Source organism: Equus quagga, chromosome 15 (genome assembly GCF_021613505.1).
Source record: "Equus quagga isolate Etosha38 chromosome 15, UCLA_HA_Equagga_1.0, whole genome shotgun sequence".
NCBI lineage: Eukaryota > Metazoa > Chordata > Mammalia > Perissodactyla > Equidae > Equus > Equus quagga.
In genome coordinates this window covers 48,212,330-48,235,110 of record NC_060281.1, presented here as the reverse complement: position 1 = coordinate 48,235,110, position 22,781 = coordinate 48,212,330, and the positions used below count along the sequence as shown (strand labels likewise).

Sequence of the window (22,781 nt, the reverse complement as noted above, 5' to 3'; positions counted from 1 at the left end):
TTCTTTCAGGCAGTTATGGGGGAAGGTCAAAGTTTCTTTCAGAGTCTTTTTGTCCTTAAAAATAATCAGGGCAGGGGCCGGCCCCGTGGCCGAGTGGTTAAGTCTGCACGCTCTGCTTCAGTGGCCCAGGGTTCAGATCCTGGGCACAGGCATGGCACCACTCATTAGGCCATGTTGAGGCGGTGTCCCACATGCCACAACTAGAAGGACCTACAACTAAAACACACAACTATGTACTGGGGTGGCGGGGGGCCGGGGGGGGGGGGGGGTGGAGAGAAAAAAAGAGGGAAAAAAAAAAAGAAAAAAAATAATCAGGGCAAAGAGATACATTTTGGGGTGGCCAATTCTGATCCCCCACAAATGCATAAGGTTGTTTGAGGATTAAATGAGGTAATATACGCCAAACTTAATAGGATGTCTAGAACATAGTAATTGTTCAACAAATGCTAGCTACTGTTATGATAAATTTTTACACCTGTCATTGACTTTCTCATTCAGGAGTACGATATCCGGCCTGTGTACAGCAGCTGTTCACGCTTAAAGAACTTGATGGACAATAACTCTGCTAAAAACCATGTTCACTTGCTTCCATTTGTTTAGATGGGCTAAGTAAAACAAAGAGCTTCCCAAAGGAATAGAGTAAGTGACTTTCTTTTTGTTTCATCTTTCATTGTTTTTCTGTCAAGGAATACGTACTGGAATGTGACCATAAATATTTGCTATATTTTGGTAATCCAATACCTTACAGCATGGTATCTTTTCCGAACTAGCAATTTGTAATTTATTCTCTGTATGTTTTATTTTATTATTATTTTTATTTGTTTACATTTTTGGTGAGGAAGACTGGCTCTGAGCTAACATCTGTGCCAATCTTCCTCTATTTTGCATGTAGGACGCAGCCACAGCGTGGCTTGATGAGTGGTGTGTAGGTCTGCACTCAGGATCTGAACCCACAAACCCTGGGCCGCCAAAATGGAGGGCACAAACTTAATCACTCAGCCATGGGGCCAGCCCCAAAAGTAAAAATTTAAAAATTTGTTTCTTGGGGCTGGCCTCATGGCATAGTGGTTAAGTTCATGCACTCTGCTTTGGCGGCTAAGGGGTTTCGGGTTCAGATCCTGGGCGTGGACATACATACTGCTTATCAAGCCATGCTGTGGGGGTGTCCCATGTATAAAATAGAGGAAGATGGGCACGGATGTTAGGTCAGTGACAATATTCCTCAAGCAAAAAGAGGATTGGCAACAGATGTTAGCTCAGGGTCAATCTTCTTCACCAAAAAAAGAAAAAAGACAGAAAGAAAGAAAGTAAAGAAAAAAATTTGTTTCTTTGTTAAGGTTATGCAGACTACTTAAAAATTTTATTCAAAGTCTAGCAAATTGCAATAATCACCTTTAAAAGGCATTTGAATATCACTCAGTCCCATTTACAAACTTAAATACTTTCAAATACTTGAAACTGCATTTATAAATACAATCAATTAGATTTCCTTTTTTAAGTACCCAGTTGTTGCTTTGCTCCTCAGAGCCTGGTCCCTGGAACCTCGGCTTCATCTAGGTGCTTGTTAGAAATGCAAAACTTCTAGCCCCACCCAAGACCTGCTGCAGCAAAATCTGCCTTTTCACAAGGTGCCCAGTGATTATTATGCATGCTAAAGAAATGCAGAACCCCGCCCCAGACCTACTGAGGCACAATCTGCATTTCGCAAGGTTCCCACCAATTATTCTGCATAGTAAAGCAGTAAACTCACTGCCTAACTGAGCTTCCCGAAGTAATTTACTAACCTTTATAAAAACTGTATGTGAAACCTGTTCTCTTAAATGTTCCGACAATCTACATAAATTTAATAGATTTCACTTTCTTCTCATAGGTTCAAACCAATTACTTAAATACACATTTTGAATTGGCATTAGAAGGTCGTTCTGTTAGTCCAACGGTACAAATTTCCTCAAATGCACAAAATGTCAAATGCGCACAAATTCTTTCTTATTCCCACAATATCAAATAGCATAATTTTGAATTATCTCCAACTTTTTAATACTTAATTTTCATTATTTCTGGGTCTTGAGAGACTCTTATCTACTAAAAATAAACTATTTTCCTACGTAATTTTAGCTCACTGGTTAATTCTTTAAATATTTAAAGAACTAACTCCAATGCTATACAAGTTTTTTCAGAAAATAGAGTGAGGAACATTTCCCAACTCATTCTGTGAGGCCACTATTACCCTGATAAAGACATCAAAAGAAAAGAAAACTACAGACTCACGTCCCTCATGAACTTAGATGCAAAAATCCTCGACAAAATATTAGCGAACTGAATTCATTAATATGCAAAAAGACTATGCACAAGGCCAGGTGGGCTTTATCTCATATAATTTTTTTTTTTTTAGGAAGATTAGCCCTGAGCTAACTGCTGCCAATCCTCCTCTTTTTTTTTGCTGAGGAAGACTGGCCCTGAGCTAACATCCGTGCCCATCTTCCTCCACTTTATATTTGGGATGCCTACCACAGCATGGCTTTTTGCCAAGCAGTACCATGTCTGCACCCGCGATCCGAACCGGCGAACCCCTGGCCACTGAAGTGGAACGTGCGCACTTGACTGCTGCACCACTGGGCTGGCCCCTATCTCATATAATTTTGGAGGTTATCTTCCCATGTAATTTTGGTACCTCTCTACCCGTAGACCATACGGTGTTAACATGTAGGATTCTGAATATCTTCTATTGTTACCTCACAAAATTGGGGTTCTCTTGCCTGATGCGCATGAATAAAAACCAATTAATTACGGCAGAAGCTTTTGGGGGAAAAATCAGCTTTATTCTGCTAGATCCATCTGCAGCGGGACAGGTGGCGTGTGCCCTCAGATCTGTCTCCCCAGTTCAGGATTTGGGGCAAAATTTAAGAGGTTAGGGAGAACAGGTGGGCATGTGGAAATGCTGGTGGGACAGGTTTTGGTTGGTGGGCTTCAAGCATTTATGATAAGGTTTTAAATATTTATGACAGGGTTCTGAACATTTATGATGAGGTTCTAAACTTTTATGATGGGGCTGTTAACATTTTTGATGAGGTGGGGAAGGAATTTTAACACCGTATCTTCCTGAATGAGGGACCCCTCGCTTCTGATAAGAGTCCAACTTCCAAGTTCCGGTCGTGTCCCTGTCCTTGGGTTCTGTGGGAAGGAGGACCTTTGGTTCCCAGGTGGTTTCAGGTCACAATTTCTCCTTTTACGCATGCTCTGGCTATGTGACTTTACAGTTTTTCTGAAAGACAACCTGGGGTCTGTTTGAACTGTTTCTAAATGGGCCTGCGGTTACTCTATGGCTTTTTCTGTCTAGTCAGTCAGAACTTTTCCTTGTACTGACAGGTGACTTTATTGTTATTAGTGTAATGAGAAATACAGCAGGATTATGTAGAAGGTGCAATGGACGTTTAAAGGAGTCAAGGCAGGTGCCAGAGAATCAAGGACTCACGCTGACTCTGTAGGACTATGATTTTGTGCCTGAGAAGAGAGCAGGTATCACAGAACATTCCAGAAGGAGAAGGAATGAAATGTGTAAAGTGAGCTTCTGTCTCTATTCTAATAGAAAGGGAGTGGGGAAGAAACCAAGGGGAGAGGTAGTATTCTGGGGGGAAAAAGCAGCACATGTGGTGAGCTCCCAACTATGTGAGAAGGTTCATAAATACTTCGTTGGTCCGACTAATTGTGGTCACTTTCATTCTTTCGCTGATAAGTTTCCTTTCCTTCCGCGAAACTTCAAGCACTTCCTGTGGGGCAAAAATGATGTGAGCAAGTGGGATGGGCTAAGACCTTTATCATTTGCAGACATTTGTGTTAAACGAATACTGTGTTGTCTCTTTATGGTCAGCCATACCCAATACGAGTTCACTGAGAACAGTTGGAGGCTGCAGACAACTGAAAGAAAATGAGAGATTATTCTTGCCTTTGTGCAGTCAGTAATCTCGTTTGAGGATATAAATCATAAAGCGCATGATGTAAGGTGACCTCTACCATTTATTGAGCAACTATGGGACATGTGCACTCACACACGCACACACATACACACACAGTTTAATTCTCACAAAAGCCTTGGAGAGGATAGCATTATCTTTTTCTTCCCTGCTCCTTTAAACTACGAGAAAACTGACCTTGAGGGTAATCAAGTGACTCCCTCGCGGTCCCCAAGATAGAAAGCAGCGGAGCCAGGTTCTGAACCCAGGCAGAGAGAGGTCCCAGGACAATAGCAGCTTTAGTTAAGATTGTAGCAAGTTCTAAGGACAGAAGAGACTTTTTAACTTGACTGCGACCTTGGGCAAGTTATTTCATTTACACGAGCCTCTTTTTAATCTGCAAAACGGCTCCTTCCTCATTGGGTTGTTCTGAGAGCGAATGAGAAGGTGCAGGCTGAACACTTAAGCGCATTTCTAATACACAACAAAGGCTGCGTGGGGTCAGCAAGTGAATTAAAAATAAATTGACATCACCGTTAACCGTTAGAGGGGACTCAGGTCCCCCAAATCCCAGGATGTGCACTGACTATAGAGTTCATTGCTTTTATTCAAACAACCCACCCCCTGAAATCCAAAGGGGATCCAAAAATTGCCTCAATTCCCATTGCTGCTAAATAGATTTACCGGTCCACATTCTTTTCCTTAATTCTATCCAACTTCCCTGGGGTTTCTTATTTTAGGGGAGACGTCTGATTCAGCACTTGGTGGGCACACTGGGCTTGAAATGAGAGAAGGGAGAAGCGAAACCTCTCAAGCAGTGGCCTTCTCCCTTGAGTAAGGCGGTCACAAGCCAAGCCTCCTCCCTATGGGGGACCTCGGTGACACACAAGCCGGTGTACCTTCCCCGCTCCTCCCCGCCAATTCGGCCACCGCAAGGAGCAAGGCTGTAAACGCGCGGCGGGGGAAGCGTATGAAAAACATCACACGCGCCGAGCGCTCAGCCGCTGTTCGGTCAGCAATGAGCCCACCCGCACCCTCCCGGGTCCACCGCTGCTCCCTCGCCCGGAGCTGGGGCGCGGGGCTGGCCTTGGCCAACGGAGCGCGGGGGCGGGCCGAGCGCGGCTGGGGGCGGGCCGAGCGCGGCTGGGGGCGGGCCGGTCGCCTTAAGAGTGCAGCGTGCGCGCCCCGCCGCCCGCCAACGCTCGGCAGCCGCACGGCGCTCCCCGGCCCCTCCCCGCTCCGCCCCACCGCACGCCGGCGCCCCGCCCCTCCCGGCCCGCGCCGGCGGGCCACCCCCCCTTGCCCCGGGGTCCCCCACCCCCATCCCCTTGCCCCGGTCGCCCCCGCCTCCGCCCCGGCGCCGGTGCTGCAGGGAGGAGCTGCCTGCTCCGGCCGTGCCGGGCCGAGCGCGCCGATCGGCACCATGCCCCGCGTCGATGCAGACCTCAAGCTGGACTTCAAGGATGTCCTCCTCCGACCCAAGCGAAGCAGCCTCAAGAGCCGAGCCGAGGTGAGGGGGCTCAAGGGTGGGGGGATTTTCTTTTCCGGGTGGCGCGGGGGAGGGAGGTGGGAGGCGGTGGTATGTGGGAAGCTTGCCAGCATTTCTGTGTGTCTGAAGATGGGTAGGGTGCTCACCCCCTTGGCCTTCTCCCTCCCCACCGCCTGAGAAAGGGGACAGCCAGCGGGTTCCCTGCCAGGACGGGAGGTGTCTTTAAGGGGCCCAGCTCTGGCCTAAAATTCTAAATGTGTCCTGTTGGGGTGGGCAAAGGCGAGTACACCTTAGAACTAGACCACAGAGGAGCAAAGATCAAGTGGCCAAGTGATCAAGAAATAGTGGCTGGTGGTGGAGGGCGCTGGTGGAGGGGCCCCTATGGGGAGAAAAGGACACAGTGGACGGAGAGGAAAAACAACTAAAGGTCCTTGTGATTTTGGTAGTGTCTCTTAGTGCAGAGAGCTGCTGCTGCTTTCGAATCAGGTCCAGTAATGCAATTTCTTTAAAATGTTTAAAAAACACGTAATTCTAGGGCAAAAGTTCAGAGTTTACTTTCGACGTTTCAGTGGTTTTGCTGAGAGTGAGGCTGGGGACTTTGCCTGGTGGCACCCTACTTACTGGACAGCTGCAGTCCAGCCCAGTCCTAGGGAAGCTGAAAGCACTGGGGTGCAGGCGTGGGGGTGGGGCCTGAATTGGATACCCCGGACTGTTCTGCTGGCTCTTCGTTGATGAGAGCAAAGCCTGAGGAACAGGTGGAGACTGGACTGGAAATAGCCGGCGGTGGGGGTGGGGCAAGGATGCCCCTACTGGGGAGGAGGAAGGTCGAACTCTGAAGGATTAACTAGATGCACAGAAAGGCACAGCTGCCTGGAGTAGTGTATGCTGGTGACAGTGACTTTCCCTGGTCTGCTGAGAGCTGGAGAAGAAGGGAGGGAGCTGGACTCGATCTGGAGGCTGAGGCCTCTGGAGTAAACGGAAGGAGGCGGAGCCACCCACTGCTCCATAGGCCCCACACCACAAGACCATAAATAAATCCCCTTGCAAGGGACTCCGCTGCCGGCCTCTGCCCAGGCCTGGCTGCAGTGCCTGGCGGTGCCAGCCAAGGGCTTGTTTGGGTTAAAGAAGCCTGCTTTCGCCAGTGACCAGAAGCAAGTCACCTTCTCACGCAGGTGGAGCCAGAGAGGCTGGGACAAGACAGGACTGGAAGAAGCCAGGAATGCTTAATCCTTCTCACCCTGGATGGGACCACTCTGTTCCTGTCCTTCATGTTCTTTCAGATGCTAACGAGCTGGGCAGACTGGACTCTTGGAAGAACAATAAACAGGTTGGCAGGCCCTGGGCCTCTGAAGGATAAATAGTAGCTGGTACCTAAGGCCTGACCAAGGCAAGATGTGAGGATTCTGGGCAGACGAATAATTTGGTGGCCTCAGTATTCTTTAAATTGTAGGGGAGGAAGACGTTTCCTCTTTCCAGATGTGGGTTCGTCTGGCCGGAGAACGAATTAAATTCACATGAGACAGAATAGCAAGAGAAATTTAAACAAAGCTTTATGAGGAACCATGACCCGGGGCCTTTCTTCTCGAAGGAAGAAAGGACACCGAAGAAGTGGGGTGCACAGAGTGGTTATATACCCCCAAACAGGATATTTCACATATGATTGAAAAGTCCCTCCCACAATAGTCACAAGATTGTTCCACAGCGCTTGATGGACACAGCAGGAGGCAAGTCTGTTGTCTGGAGCTGGGCTGTCACAGGTGAGCGCAGCAATCAGTTCCTAGCCTAAGGAAAGGTGCTTAATCCTTAAAGAAATGCCAACGTTGGGAGGGGGAGGGAAGTCAGTTACAGGAGGTTACCAGACAAGCACAATAAAATGCAAATTTAAGTCTTTGCCTTTGGCATTGATTAAGAGTTTCTAGAGAGAAGGTCATCTCCTTTCTTCTTCCTGGTACAGAGAGGGAGGCACCTTTTACAGATAGAGATTTACCTTACAAATGTAAATATGTCCTAACAAAGGGCAAGTTCCATTCCTCAGAGCCTCCTTCCCTGTCCCAGTTTATCAAAAGCAATCACCCTCAAATAATCCTGATGCCAAAGAGACATATCTTGGGGTGGCCAGTTTCAGGTCCCTACAAACTACTTGTTCACAATTCACTTGGCAGAGAGAAATTTATTTTTAAGAAAAATTATGTTTAAAACAAGGCTGTATTATATAAATATTTTGAACAAGGGAACATCTGGAGAAGGTAAAACGTTGAGAATTTGTGTAATCGGATGAATTACCCCTTCCTAGGGAATAGCATGATGTCCTGCCTCATTTGGTCTCGTAATTTGGGCTGATTGCCACCATTAATGTTGTCTAGGCTTCTCATGGCACCTGGCAGTCTGCATGTACACATTGCAGTGGGAACTCTGTGCCCTTGAGAGAGGTTTTTGTGTTTCGACTTTTGTGGGAGTTTGCCAGCTCCGTGCCTGGAAACCTGAGTTAACTGGCATTGGTTTTCCAGTTGGTTCCCCACGTGGTTTAGCTTCCTGGTGCCTGAGGCAGCTGCCTGGCTGGTTCAGTGATGTTGAGGGATCTGGTTAGGCCTAGATCTGTTTGGCCCCTAATCCCCTCTCAATGTTTTCTCTGTGTGCTTGCAGATGCCTGAGATTTCTTGCAGGCATAAAAACTTTTCTTTGCCAAATCAGATGGAGGCCTAAAATGTGTGTCCCCTGCAAAAGTAATACCTGAAAGCAGATTTGAAGCTAAGTGGTAAATGACCATCTGTGAGCCTAACCAGAGAGCTGATGGGAGTCGAGCTAGAAGAGGAAACGTACCCCGTGAGAGCAGAGTCTGGCTGGGAAGGGAAAGCTTTGATTGTTGACAGCATTTCCAGTGGTTTTGCTAGGAGCCAGGCCTGGTGATGGTGCTTCAGGCAGTGAGCAGGAAAAGGAGAGCCAGGCAGAGTGATCTCCCCCCCAGGAGTTCTAGGACTCCTGCAAGGGCATTCCCAAAGTCTCACATAAAATGGATTGGAGGTCAACTCCCAGAGGCAAAGCATACAGGTGGAGATGGCCCAGGTGGCCTTACATGGTTGTACCAGATAGACAGTCATCTCTCCACTGTCCATCCATTGCATTTACCCATGTCTTCTCAAGCCCCTGGTCCACAAGAAGAAGGTGCTACAGGGCTGCGTGGGGACAAGTGGGGAATCTCTTCAGAGGAAGTGACGTGTTTGTTGATAGAGGCAAGACCTGGGGAGCTTGCACCATTCCTTAACTTCTGAGTGTTTTCTTCCTCAGGACCCATTTCTATCTCTGCTATCCCACCCTAGTGAGATTAGAAACAGAAACCAAACTTATTAACGCAACTATAACTTTAGAAGTCAGACACTGAAGGAATTTGCAGCAGGAGATTGGCCACTTGTCCTAGGACAGGGAAGACACAACACAACAAGTTTCAGTCGTCTTAGAACTCTGGAGTAATTTTTTCACCAGCGGTCCATTGAGAAGCAGATCTGCTCCAGCAGGTTCTGGTGCAGCCTGAGCAATCCCCAGCAGGTTGTTCTCAGGGGGATGAGAGAGAGCATGGCAGAGTGGGGAGAATGTTGGGCTGGGAGAAAGGAGTCGTGGGTTTTAGTCCAAGCTCTGCGCTAAATTATTGTACCCCCTTGGCTCTGCATTAGTTTCCTGGGGTGCTGTAACACAGTACCGCAAACTGGGTGGCTTGCACAACAGAAACACGGTTCTGGAGGCTGGAATTCCCAGATCAAGTGTTGACAGTGAGGGAGAATCCATTACTACGTGCTTCTCTCCTGGCTTCTGGTTGTTGACACGCAGTCTTTGGTGTTCCTTGGCTTGTAGATGCATCATTCGGATCTCTGCCTTCATCTTCATGTGACATTCTTGCTTTCTGTGTGTCTTATGTCCAAATTTCCCCTTTTTAAGAGGACACCAGTTATATTGCAATGGGGCCCACCCTAATGACCTCATGTTAAGCTTGATCATCCTCAGAGACCCTATTTCCAAATAAGGTCACATTCATGGGTACTGGTGGTTAACATTTCAACATCCTTTAGTGCGGCCGGCCCCGTGGCTGAGTGGTTAAGTTCTCAGGCTCCGCTTCAGTGGCTGAGGGTTTCACTGGTTCGGCTCCTGGGCGTGGACGTGGCACCTCTCATCAGGCCATGCTGAGGCGACATCCGACATAGCACAGCCAGAGGCACTCACAACTAGGATATACAAGTATGTACTGAAGGGCTTTGGAGAGGAGAAGAAGAGGAAAAAAAACAAAAAGAAGATCGACGACAGTTGTTAGCTCAGGGCCAACCTTTAAAAAAAAAAATCCTTTTAGGGAGACACAATTCAAACCGTAACAGCCTTTGTAAATTTTGCTCTGTAAAATGAGAGGGTTTGAATAAATTTGTTCTTAATACATAAGAATCACCTAGGGAGATACTCCAAAATACATATATTGTCTCCAACACAAAGGTTCTGATTTATGAAATTTGGGGCAGCCTGAGTGTGTGTATTTTGGCCGTCATCCTACGATGATGATTCTGATGTGCATACGGATGCCCTGGACTGGCCACTGGGGTCCTTTGCTTTTGTGGAACTCTGTGGCTCTCTGGGAATGCACAGCTGCATATGCTTCTCTGGATCCTGACAACTGATGGTGAAGCTACCAGGGGACAGAGCATGTCCAGAGGGCTGGGCTGCGGCCCACCAAGCATTGCCCTGAAAAAGGCTGGGGGTCAAAACACAGTATCATTCTTACTCCTTAGCTAGACAGTAGTTGATTCCACACTTTTTGAGCCACTAGGACTGCAAAGATGAAAACTATTGTCCCTATAGACTATAGTCTACAGATGAGACAGATGAAGAATGATCTAATAACAGAATTGCTTTAATCAGTACCATCCATAGATCTAGGCAAAAGGGGCCCCTGTCCCCTCCTTGCTGGACAGGGCTGGAGGGCTATGCCTTTCTCTCTAGGCCATGCTCCAGGCTCTCAGGATCCTGAATTTCCCAAATGACTGCAAGCTGACTCCAAGGCTTGCAAGGGCCTCTTCCCCAGGGGCCAACCGTGCTGCTGGGGTGCTCACCTCTAACCTCAGAGAGTGGCCAAGTGGCAGCTCTTTGTGGAATGGATGTGTGTGTGCATGGAGCTTTATGTTCAGTCTAGGGTGTCCCTGGGTGCATATAAGGATTTGGGTGGGAAGAGAAGGAGGTGTGGACCGGGAGCCAGGGCTGGCTCTCTGTGGCCATGTCCTGGTGCTTTTCAGGTCGTTAATGAAATTGTTTGTCAAGGTTGGAGGATAGAACAAAGTTTATGCAGCAGCTTGTTAGCTTGGCTCATAACCTTGAGATATTTAGAATGTGGTAGATGGGCCTCTCTTTGTCCTTTAAAGCCCCCACATATTGGGCTGTAGGACGGACTTTAATGAAGGGTGTTTAAGAAGAAGCAGAAACCTTTACTTTTGAGATGTGGGAGGGGTAGTTTATTACTTTACGTTCCCTTTCAAATCAGGCTTAGCAGAGTGGGAATTTGGAGGTGCTATATTTGGTGCCTTGACCAGCTGTGGCAGATGAAGTGCCAAGTTCTGTTCCTGGGAGGCTGGAATATTTAAACTATTTCTCTCTCTCAGTGAACAACCAGTCTATTTTGGGTGTGTGTGTGTGTGTGTGTGTGTGTGTGTGTGTGTGTGTGTCTTTCTCTCTGTGTGGACAAGGTCATGGAAGATAATTTTATTTCCTTCTTAGAATTAAGGATTGCGTAGAATCTACCATATGAAGAAGACTAGAAATGAAAGGCAAGAGTTCAGTGTCAAGGATGACCTTTTCAATGAAGAGCTTGTTTTTTGTGTACTGTTGATAGGTTTTAGGGTGCCAAGAAAAACCCATTGTGAGCTCAGCCGGGTGCAGAGTGTAGCAGCTCTTCCCATGCGTCTTGGGAGGAGTATAAGATTAATTTGAGACCAAGGAATTCGGAGTATTTTAAGCCAGTGAAATCAAAATGTTAGAGGGCCATTAGCAGCATGGAAGATTGCAACTAATAGACCCCTTCAGTTATCTTTCAGAATGCAGATATAACTTGCTTCACTGAAGTAGAACCAAGAATCATAATGAAAGAAGTGGAGAAAGGGCTGAACTGCCACATATTCTCATGCAATAACAGCATCTCATTTCCCCTCACTGATTGCCGTGTAAGGCAGTGCAGTCCTATTTATGACGTCACTCACCCAGGAAGCCTTCTGGACATGCAGCCCTGGAGAAGCAGGAGATGTGAAACAGCTCAGAGGCCTGAGATGTCTCATGGTGTTTTCTGACATGATGTTGATTGCAAAGTGGAAGTGGTCTCAAATGATAAAGAATAAAAGAAGGATCTGGAACAGTGGTAGGAAATGATTATTGCTGGTGTACTCATGAGCTGAGATTTATGTAGGTCCAAATTGTTTCAGAAGCATAAGATTCACACCTGTGTTCCTCCTGCCGGTTCTCCTTGGGGAGGCACCCACTTCCGGAATGGCCTGTGTCTGTTGGGGTCCAGCCAAGGAAAGAAACAGTGCTGAGTATTTAAAACGGGGAGTTTAATGGAAGGCATCCTGACATAGCGGAGACGCCAGATGAGGTATTGAGGCAGCGCAAAGATTGGCAGCAGTGAGGAACCACTCCCAAAGGGAGGAGGTGGTGTTCCTGGAGCCCAAGGACTGGGATCATTCTGTGAAAGCTGGAATCAAGATGATGCAGGCCAAGGCAGAGGGGGTCTGGAGAACTACCCTGACTACACTCAGGCTCTCCTCCCAACCCCTACTATCCTCCAGTTTCCCACCCAGTGACCCCATTGGATGAACTCAGCTAGAAACCAACCTGGAAAATGGAGCCTGCAGGAGATGGGCCCCCTGTGGTAACAGCAGAGCAGAAAAGGGTGATGAATGGATCTGTGAGCATACAGGCCTGGCATCTGCCCTGGGTCAAGGAAGTGTCTGACTGTGCTATCTCCTGGTGAGCGCCTGGCCCTAGTACACTGCGTTTGCTGAGCCCACCACCAAGGCCAGCTCTTGTTCTGGATTCCTGATAGCTGAGTTAGTCATAAATGCCCTGACGTTGGAGTTACAATAGAATTGGAGTGCCCTCCCTCCAGCCGTGCACAAGTCAGAGGAGCAAGTGTTTATGTGCATAGACATCTGGCTGCAGTATACCTCCTCCCAGCTCTTTGAAAGATGCTCATGATTACCAAACAGCTAAGAGAGTCGAACAGTTGAGGGATTAATGGTTTGCAGCTCACTGCAGGGTGAATTTGGAGCGTCTGGTTCTCTCGAAGGTGAGGATTAAAGAGAGGGCCGTGGTTGACAGGGAACCGTGGAGCAAAGTTTCCCAGAAGGGGGGTGATCTCTCCAGTCCATGGAAGGGGGGAAGATAACGTGTATGTGAGTGTTAAGCGCTAGGATGAACCAGGCTGGGACAGAAGGTGGCAATGGGATGGGAGAGGCTGATGAAGGAGAGAGCTGCCGATACGGAGGCTTGGCTTGATGGCAGAATGTCCACCGCCTGGTGCTGGCGCTTGAGGATGGGTTAGCAAGGAGCCTCGCTCAGCTTTTCCACCTGGATCACCACCCCAGGAACTCTCCCGTCTTTGGAGCACCTGGCCCAGCCCCTAAGAGAATCAGGGATCAAGGGGCATACACTTCCTTTGTGTTCTTCCCGTTCACTCCAAACCCTAGAAATTCTGCACAAGTCACGTAAAGAGCAGAGCACTTCTTTTCCCTTTTTGCCGGTAGGTGGATCTTGAGCGCACCTTCACATTTCGAAACTCGAAGCAGACCTACTCAGGGATTCCCATTATTGTGGCCAACATGGACACCGTGGGGACATTTGAGATGGCAGTGGTGATGACACAGGTAGGACGGTGGGTTTTTTCCCCTTTGCTGTTCACACCAGCCAGGTTTTCAGGAGCCTACCCTGGGCTTGTTCAGACAGAGGGGAGAGGAGAAGAGTGAGACTTTGGGAAATTCGCTGTGGCCGATCTGTTTTGCTCTGAGTCTCATGCTTGCTGGAGGCCCTTTTTTCCTCCCTCTGGTCAGTCAGAAGATAGGTAGAGTCTGGACTTTGCCCTCACCGAGATGGTCTAGATCTGTCTCCGTTTCTTCCTTGAACGTGCCCATGGCAGCTTTGGAAATTAGAGATGCAAAAAGAAGTTGGACATCGTGCCGTATTATAAAGTTAGACGAGGGCCATGTTATGGAAGAGTGACAGCGCCTTCAAAATTAAGACAGAACTGCTTCATATGCAGCCTGTGTTACAGCATTTATTACCTAATTATGGAGAAAACGTATATTGAGCGTTTATGTCCCAAACACTGGGGATAATGTATATAATGTTGTCACAACTCCACCAGGTAGGTTCCCTTTAAAGATGAGGAAACTGAGGCAGAGAGAGAGAGGCGAGATGTAACTTGACCCAGAGCATTCAGCCAGGTGGAGGCAGAGCCAAGATTTAAACCCAGACTGACTCCAGAATGGGGGATTTACCTCCCAGCTTACACTGACAGATAACAGTACAAGCTCAAGGTCCCTTTTAGCCAGTTTACCAGTCTAGTTTCCTGTAAAGGGAGTAGCGCGTATCTGGACAAATAAGGAAAAGCCATTTGTGGGCAGGACCTTCGTCTGTGCGGCTGTGTCCGAGGGACAGCTTGCCTTATTCATCCTCGATGTGAAGTCTTTCTTCTGATGCGCACAGGCTGTGTGCATCTCTTTCCACTGACAGTGCCTGCCAAGTGAAAAGATAAATCCAATTAGTTGGAAGAGCTTCTTGCTGTGGGCAGCAAGTCTAACCTCAGGAGGTGCTGCGATTCATTATTAGTCAGTGATTAGAAGGAAGATTTTCAAACAAATTATGAACTCACAAAATGGAGTAGGGGGTGGTCTGTCTGACTCCATGATCAGTTGTATTGTCTGTCATCCCTCAGCCCCCCGACTGAGCTTTGGGCCAGAGGCTAATAAATTAATTGCTAAAGGAGTTTGTATTTTTTTTTCCCTATTTTTTCCTTGCTCTGCTCTGTGATCAGCCTTTGCTACTAATGAATTATGTATTAGTGTAAAAGTGGGTGGAATCAGGGAGCAGTGAATAGCCCTGATTAATTCACACGTCAAATTAGTAGTCCGTGAAAAACATATGCTCTTGCTGTGCTCTTCCCATTTTCACAGGGAAGACTCCCCGTTAATGAGACAGTGTATACTGAAATAGCCAACCACGTGTGGGTGCTATGAATTTTCTATTTCTAGGGTCCACTGAGTTAGGGCAAGTGAATAAAGCCATAAAATTTTAGAATGGGAAAGTGTAGGTGGGAAAATAGACCCAGAGAAGTTAGGAGAGAGGACCTGACAGAGAGGAAGGCGCCTGAGCTCTGCAGTCAGATGTGAGTTTCATTCTGGTCTTTGCTCCTCATTGGCCAAGCAATTGTTACATGTCTTAAATTTAAATTTCTTAGTCTCCCTTTCTGCCTGTGAAGCTCGTATTACTGTGCAAAGTTGTTCTGAGAAGTAAATGAAATGCATACGAAGATGCCGGGTTGATGGTCATAGTTTTAGGACTATGATTTATGTAATCCCCTCCCTCAAGAATACCGACTGCCTCATGGGTTTAGCTTTGAGTAAGCCATGTTTAGGTTGTGAACACAAAGCAAGGCTTTCAGGTACAAGTTGAGGTCCTTTTGGGTTGACTAAGCAGAAGTTGGCCTTAGGGCGGCCCCTCTTGTGGGCAGGGCGCCTGCTGTCTGAGCTGCTCTTGGCTTCACTCAGGTGGTGAGCTGGGACTGGGCTCTCAGAACACCCCTTATGCCTCTGCTGCCTCCTGGTGGAGCCTGCTAAGTCCTGAGTGCAGGGTTGTCTTCTCAGATTAGAAGGGAAAACACAGTTTTGTGATTTCACTGGTTACACCTTTGTCTATTTCTGGCTCCTCGGAGCGTGTTCAAAGCAAGTGAAGCGTGAATGGCAGGAACACCCGATGCTTTTGTGCTGTTGCCTCACCCTCCCCCACCGATGGAAGAAGGGAGGGAGGGCTCACTTGACTTCTCGTCGTAATGGTGCTGTTTTGTTTCCTAGCACTCCATGTTTACAGCAATTCATAAGCATTACAGCCTCGATGACTGGAAGCTCTTTGCTGCTAATCATCCAGAATGCCTGCAGGTATGGCTGCACCTGGTCATAAATTACATTTGTTGCAGAAAATCCTCAGGGTTGTCAAAAGGATTTGAATCGGCGCCAGATACATAACAGAGTCCTGAGAGAGACTTGGGGAACAGCAGGGTGTCCCCCAGCCCGTCATCATGGCCAGAGCTTTACCAAGGAAACCTGTATCCTGTTTTGAAAATACTAAGCTTTACCTGCAAGGAGTATCTGCTTTTATCCTTGAAAGGTGATGTGTTACATGAGAGCCTGTGGAAGACCATTGTTTCCTGCCGGAAGTGGATCCAGTCTGACCATTTCTCTTGGCTGTAGAAAAAGCATCTAATTATAACAAGTTGTTTTGGAGTTCAAAACAAGATGCCTGCTAGGATGGCTGTAATCAGAAAGGCGGATAATTAATAACAAGCATGGATGTGGAAAAATTGGAATCCTCCTGTATCATTGTGGGAATGTAAAATGGTAAAGCTGCTTTGGAAAACAGTTTGGCAGCTCCTCAAAGGTTAGGCATAAGAGTTACCGTAAGAACCAGCAGTTCCATTCCTAGGTGTAGACTCAGCAAATAGAAAAATATATGTTCACACAAGAACTTGTACACAAATGTTCATAGCAGCATTATTCATAATAGCCAAAAGGTAGAAATAATCCAAATGTCCATCAACTGATGAATGGATAAGCAAAATCTGGTATATCCATACAATGGAATATCACTCAACTGTAAAAGGGAATGAAATACTGATTTGTGCTACAGCATGGATGAATCTTAAACACATTTTACTAAGTGACAAAGCCAGACACAAAAGGCCACATATATGATTTCTGTTTACATGAAATGTCAAGAATAGGCAAACCTGTAGAGACAGAAAGTAAATTGGTGGTTGCCGAAGGCTGAGGGGATGGGAGGTTTGGGGGTGAGGGCTGAAGGATTTGAGAGTTTCTTTTTGGGGTGATGAAATTGGTAGTGATGATGGTTGCACACAACTCTGAATACACTAAAAACAACTGAATTGTGCACTTTAAATGAGTGAATTGTATGGTATGTAATTATATCTCAATAAAGCCATTATTATTTGTTTTTTTAAAAAAGGTAGTTTGAAAATAACAAAAAGCCCCAGTATAACATCTTGACTTTCCTCCTGGCACATTTGGGTGTCTCTGCGCCAGTGCCCGCAGAGAAGCCTGTCTGCGTTCGAGATGCTCTCCTCCATGATCAGATCGTTTGTGACTGGGCTGGCCTTTTCTCTTTTTTTGCTATGTTTTATGTTTTATGTGTGGATTTTGATTAGTGAGGAGGTGATTTTGGAGATAAAATAATTCTGGCTCAGTAGCAAGTCCTTCGTGTTTTACATCTTGTTTTCAAGTGAATTTTGCTTGTTTCACCTTCTTCCCCTCTTCTCTGTAAGAAGTTTGGGGAGCAGTGATTTTTTTTCTTTTTTTTGGTCATACCTCCGACTTCTTTATGGGAGTTTTTGGCAACATATTAATTGAAGGCCTGGCCTTCATTACCAAGAGTGATCATTTGACTTACTGCCCCTCACTAAACTAAAGGCTAATTAAAAAGGGAAAATGTTAAAAACTCAGTGACACCGAGAGAAGCTAACTGATCTGAACTTGCACCTGCTGAACTTAAACAAATGAAAGGGAAAATTGAAAAGGTGACAAGGCTCTAGTGGGAGGGAAAGAAGGTGTGATTGGGCTGGCACTGGTCAGCCTGTCAACGTGAGAATGACAACTGGAATAAGCGCAGAGAACTGGAGTAAATACGTATTGTGTTACCAGTCTGCCTCCACTCAGTATCTGGGTTGTAGCTACATTGTTGTGATTTTTTGGGAATAACAAAGGATGTTAAGCTATGTCCCTCATCTGTGGTTTATGGTTTAGAGATAGGAGTTAAAATATAAATATTCTTATTAAGGGTGAGATGCTGACTCTGGGCACGATCCCATGGCTTAGTGTGGCTAAGGCATAAATTACTGAAAACAAGTCTTTTCCCAAAGAGCAGATTTTGAGAGGAGCAGAGGGGTGGATTGGAGGGCACTGCTCCTGTGGAGGTTGGGGGAGGGGGCATCACAGAGGAGGGTCTGGTGGCTTCAGATGTAAACACGTACAAGCACACTTGGGAAAGATCATTTCAGGCTCATTCGTTCTTGCACCTGGGACCTTTTGCCCTCTTAATAGGAACACGGACTTGTGGCTCTTTGTGCCGCTTATGATTTGCGTGTTGTGACAGTACTGCATTGGGAGGAAAGATGCAAACAAGAAGAAGTTTTATCAGAGGAGTTTTAATTATCTTCCACTCCCTCCTGCTCCCCAAGCGAGATGCTCCGGGTGATGGCCACGGCCTTGGTGGGAGGAAGCCTGTGTTGACTGGGCACCCTTGTTCTTCCTGCCTCCCCTTCTCCAGCAGGAGGAGAATTTGCACGAGCAGCTCCCCGATTCAGAGTTCCACATAGAGAGCTTGAGGAAATTAAACAAAAGCCGAGGATGAGGTTTCCCGTATTTCAGAATCTGTTTACTGGAAAGAGTCTGTGGCTGATGTCCAAGGTTAGGGATATATAGGCGTTGTAATGGTGGGAAAGATAACAGAGCCAATGTTTCGGTAACTTAATAAATGAATTTCCTTTACCTCCGAGATTGCGTATTTCTTGAGCAGGTCCACTGGGTGTATATCTGATCAGGGTAAACCTCAAATGTCATTGTACTGTCCCCAGAATAGGTGAATGGGTGGAGGCAGGGTCTGACTTCTGAATGTTCCATACTGTTCATGTCTTGCACCTCTTGGTTTATTTTGGTACAGCATGTGGCCGTGAGTTCCGGCAGTGGGGAGAATGATCTGGAAAAGATGAGCAGCATCCTGGAAGCCGTGCCGCAGGTTAAGTTTATTTGCCTGGATGTGGCCAATGGGTATTCAGAACATTTTGTGGAATTTGTGAAACTTGTCCGTGCCAGATTTCCAGAACACACTATCATGGTAGGTATGGTGGAACCTTCTCTAGATGTGGAAGCAAAGAGAGAGTTGTTCGGTGTGTCAGGGGGAGCTATTCTCTTCAGAGCTTTTGGTGCCTTCTTATTAGAAGACTTGTTGAGAATCATTAGGAAGAGGACAGGCACCAGCTTTGGAAGATCTGAACACTGGCTCTCTATAAAAAATAAAATCCAGATCAACACCATAGGGTGTTGGCTCCTCATGTCTGTGAAATATCGTCAGATGTGATACCTTTAAACAAAGGTCTGTGTCACTTTTAAAAAAGAATATATTTTGAAAAATGAAAACAATGTAACCAGGTTTCAGTTGAACATATTTATGTCATCTGTGCCCCACTCCTGGCTTACCAGGAGAAAACTCTGCTCGAAGAGTTGAAATCCACAATATGAACATTTTGCAATAGTCAGCTATTATTTGAAAATCATTTGGTATATCATTTTTATCCCGAATCTTTATTTGTGACTTTTCCTGCCTTTTTTGTATTTTCCTAATTATTAACACCTTTCTTAGTTAGAATGTATATGATTGCTGGGAAAGGCAGATTTACAGAAAAAAGAAATAGAAGCTCGAGGGTTAAATTTGGGCTTTTGGAAAATCTATATTATGTGTGTCTTTGCTGTTCTTAATTAACTTGACAATTATAGATTGACCACTAGATAGATAATTTACCTAACTCTTCTTTTTTTAACTTTGAATTTTATTTCTCCTCGCATTTCATCGTTGTAAAGAAGTTGGGAGACAAGAATTATTTCTATTGATAGAGTTAAATCTTCCATTAAGGATTTTTAGGATAAATATTTTTATGCTTTCTAGTCATATGAGATGAAAGGATTAGGAATTGTCTATTGAGTGCCTACTGTGTTTCAGGAGGTTTATGTCTGTTCTTTGTTTTCTTTAAATCTCTGTAAGAGTAGGAACTGTTGTCCCAAACTTGCCACAGACGAGGAATCTTAAGATCTGATTTGTTGTTACACTTTGGGATTTTCACAAGGTCACACTGACGTTGAACAGTAGAGCTGGAATTTGAAGCCAGGTGGTCTGAAGGCAAAGTCTCAGCTCTGGCCCTTGAGACTTGTTTAACATGCCCCGTCCTTGTTAACTCCAGTGATAAAGCTGCCATCTTCCAGTAGGCGATGTGTGTGTGACCGGTTTCGGCTTCCTAGTTCTGAGGTGGGGGGTCGACTGCCCTCAGGCTTGCTCGCTGGAGGGTGATGAAGTTACCCTTTGTCTTAACCCAGCGATCATCATGAGGCCCCAACTGGCTTTTCTGCCCCCAACCCTGTGGTGACTTTTTCTCATGAAAGGGGAAGCAGGAAGCTGGACTCGTGGGATGGCAGAAGCCCCCAGCCAGGACCTGGTAGCCCATAAACAGCATTTGATATTAAACATAAATTCTGAGAAACAATGTCTGCCTGGCTGAAAGAACATGACAAATATTTGTTGACTAGGAGATGAATCTTTTGTTCATTCACTCTGGAGAGCAGGAGATAAGGCAGGCCCAGGATTGCTGTTGACCTTCCTCCTCCTCTGAGATGGTGGAGTCTAGACCTTTCCAGATCTTTCCAGTTTACCTCTAGTGTTTTAATTACCCTGGAGATACAAGGGACTAATAAACTTGGGAAGTTGTACTTTCCATCTACTGGCATTTTTGGGTATAAGAATTAGTTATGACGGGTTAGGAATAAGAAATTATACTTAATGAGGCAACTTAGGGGTTCTGCTTTTTTTCTTTAGTAGTTCATGTATTAAATTGTGAAATATGGCATACCAACAGAAAAGTGCGTACAACATGGATGTTTAATAAACAGTCATAAAATAAGCAGCCCTTCAGTTTACCTATACCAGGAAGCCCCTTCTCCCACCTCAGACGCAAGCCCCAGCCCGGGTCTGGTGATCATTTCCTCCCTTGTGTGTTTCTGGTTTCACCACCTCCTGGTGCATTCCTAAACAACAGCATTTGAATTTCCCTGTTTTTGAACCTCGTCGAAATGGTAATCAAACCGCACGTCTTTTGTATCTTCTTTCGCTCAGTCGTATGTTGAGATGCACCCGTGTTGCTTTATATAGGCTGTATGGTATTCTGTCCTTGGAGCGAATCTTCAATAGCGTTTCCCAGGTGCCTCACTTGCCCTCTTCCCCCTCTCTACTTTGCTGCTGGTTGTAACACTTAATATCGCCAACTTAATGCCCCTGAAGTTGGTGTGAACACATGAGCTGAGTCACAATGGGCAAGTCACATCGCTTCTGAACCTTTTTCCTCACGGGTAAAAAGGAGGTTGAGGATAATACTGGCTGGAGTATTATTGTAGGGATAAGATGGGCTGCTGTTGTGTAAACATGACACTATTCACAAATGGTTGTTTGGTGGTAGTAAGTACCATTGAGGGGATGTGCTGTGAGAACTGAGTCAGAGATGGACGGCTGATGGAGAGGAAGAAGGGGCGGTGGCATGACGGTCATTTGTTTTTGTTCTAAGAAGAGAGAGAAGACATGTCCCTCTTCCTTTAAAAAGGATAGTGATAGTAGAAATCCACTGGAGCCCCAGAGCTTTCCATTGCATGCTCCAAACAGTTGGCCATGAGTTTTCGCTCCCAGCTGGCCCTGCTGAGAGCTCTGGCAAGCTGCCTGTTGTAGAGCCCAGAGAGTCTGTGTTCCACACCTCAGGGCTGAAGACCAGGGGAGGGGGGGCAGGGCAGGCAGGAGGCGGGCTGGTAGGAGAAGGGGAAGGGTGTTGTTGCCAGAGCAGAGCCTGGGGGTTGCTATGGGGGATGGGGCTGGGAGGGGGAGACTGACTGGCGCAGAGTTCCCACGGCCCTCTGGGCAGGCACCTGCAGCAAGTGCCTCCAGCGCTTGCTGGCTGGCCTGGGAATGTGTCTTCATTGTTCTTGTTGGTTTCCCCAGCAATGAACAGGAGACTTTGGCGAGATACATGTTTATTCCTGAGCCATTTGCCTGCAGTGACCCCTGAAATGTCTGATTCATTCAGAAACCTCCAGTACTCTTAGGCCCTTGATTTTTGGAAATACACTTTGTCTTAGGCCTTTTGGAGGCATTGTGGGGATGCATTACCCTTTGTCCAGTGTTTTGGAACTGGAAGGTGTATAATGTGGGTGCTGAGTGTTATTATGATCGTTACAATGTAGTGAACAGAAAGGGTGCTCAGAAATGTTCTCGGCAGAGGCTGGCAATTCCAGGTGTCTGCGTCAGGAGTGCGGGCTTGTCACTCCAGGACATCCTGGATTTATGTGTGCACCTTTGGCAGAAAAGGGTCCTATAGAGGTGCTGGCTGTAAGAAGAGTGTAACAAGTCCTGTGGCCATTTGCCTGGTGACTTTCAGAGGAAAGGGAATAATGTAATCTTGGGTACAGACTCAGTACTGTGGGAAAAAGGCACTAGCATGGACGAGGGATTTTTCTTTTAATAACAACAAGTCTGGGCCAGCCCCATGGCCAAGTGGTTAAGTTCCGCAATCTGCTTCGGTGAGCCCATGGTTTTGCTGGTTCCGATCCTGGGTGTGGACATGGTACCGCTCCTCAGGCCATGCTGAGGCGGCGTCCTCCCACATGCCACAACTAGAAGGACCCACAACTAAAAATACACAACTGTGTACCAGGGGGCTTTGGGGAGAAGAAGGAAAAATAAAATCTTTAAAAAAAAAAAGTAATAGTAACAAGTCTTTGCATAGGAATGATAGAACCTGCTTTTATTAATGCACAACTTAGTCTTAGAAAGGTGAAGGAACTTTCTGGGGAATAACACAGCCAGTAAGAGGTGGGCCTCTGGTTCGGAGCTAGGCAGCCAGCCCTCAGGGCCTGGGATCCTCCCATTATACCCTGCTTCAGCCAGCCCACGTGCCAGCTCATAGGATGTGGGGCTCCCTAGGTTGGGTCTGAGAAATGCTCTTGTGCTGGTGGCTCTTTCTGACCTGGTCCTGAGAAGATAGGTCTCTGACACCTAATCTGTTTAGATTACACTGGAGGTCCAGCTGTGTGCCCCTGGGGAATGCCACGTCAGCCGCGGTTGGCCCATTCCCAGGTAGCCATGGGCACAGCCTCGGCATTTCCATGTGTGGCCAGTGGCTCAGTCACCTGCCTGCTTTCTTTCCCTAGCACTCATGGTCAGACAAGTTCCTGAACCACACGGAGATATCTCCTGCTCGCCACACCTCTTCCCGGAGACGCAGACACGCT

General features: G+C 46.6%; 1 protein-coding gene across 2 annotated transcripts in view; it reads left to right on the top strand.

Annotated features, from left to right (window-relative positions):
- Positions 1 to 5,188: 5,188 nt before the first annotated feature.
- The window catches only part of GMPR (guanosine monophosphate reductase), a 40,999-nt gene continuing 23,406 nt past the window's right edge, over positions 5,189 to 22,781 (top strand). The window contains exons 1-4 of one of the 2 annotated variants that reach the window (XM_046640690.1): positions 5,190 to 5,460; positions 13,203 to 13,322; positions 15,525 to 15,608; positions 18,403 to 18,576. In XM_046640690.1, coding sequence (XP_046496646.1) covers positions 5,374 to 5,460; positions 13,203 to 13,322; positions 15,525 to 15,608; positions 18,403 to 18,576 — 465 coding nt within the window. In that variant the 5' untranslated portion in view covers positions 5,190 to 5,373. Of the gene's footprint in view, positions 5,461 to 13,202; positions 13,323 to 15,524; positions 15,609 to 18,402; positions 18,577 to 22,781 lie in introns of both variants that reach the window. The other variant, XM_046640691.1, reaches the window with a different exon arrangement.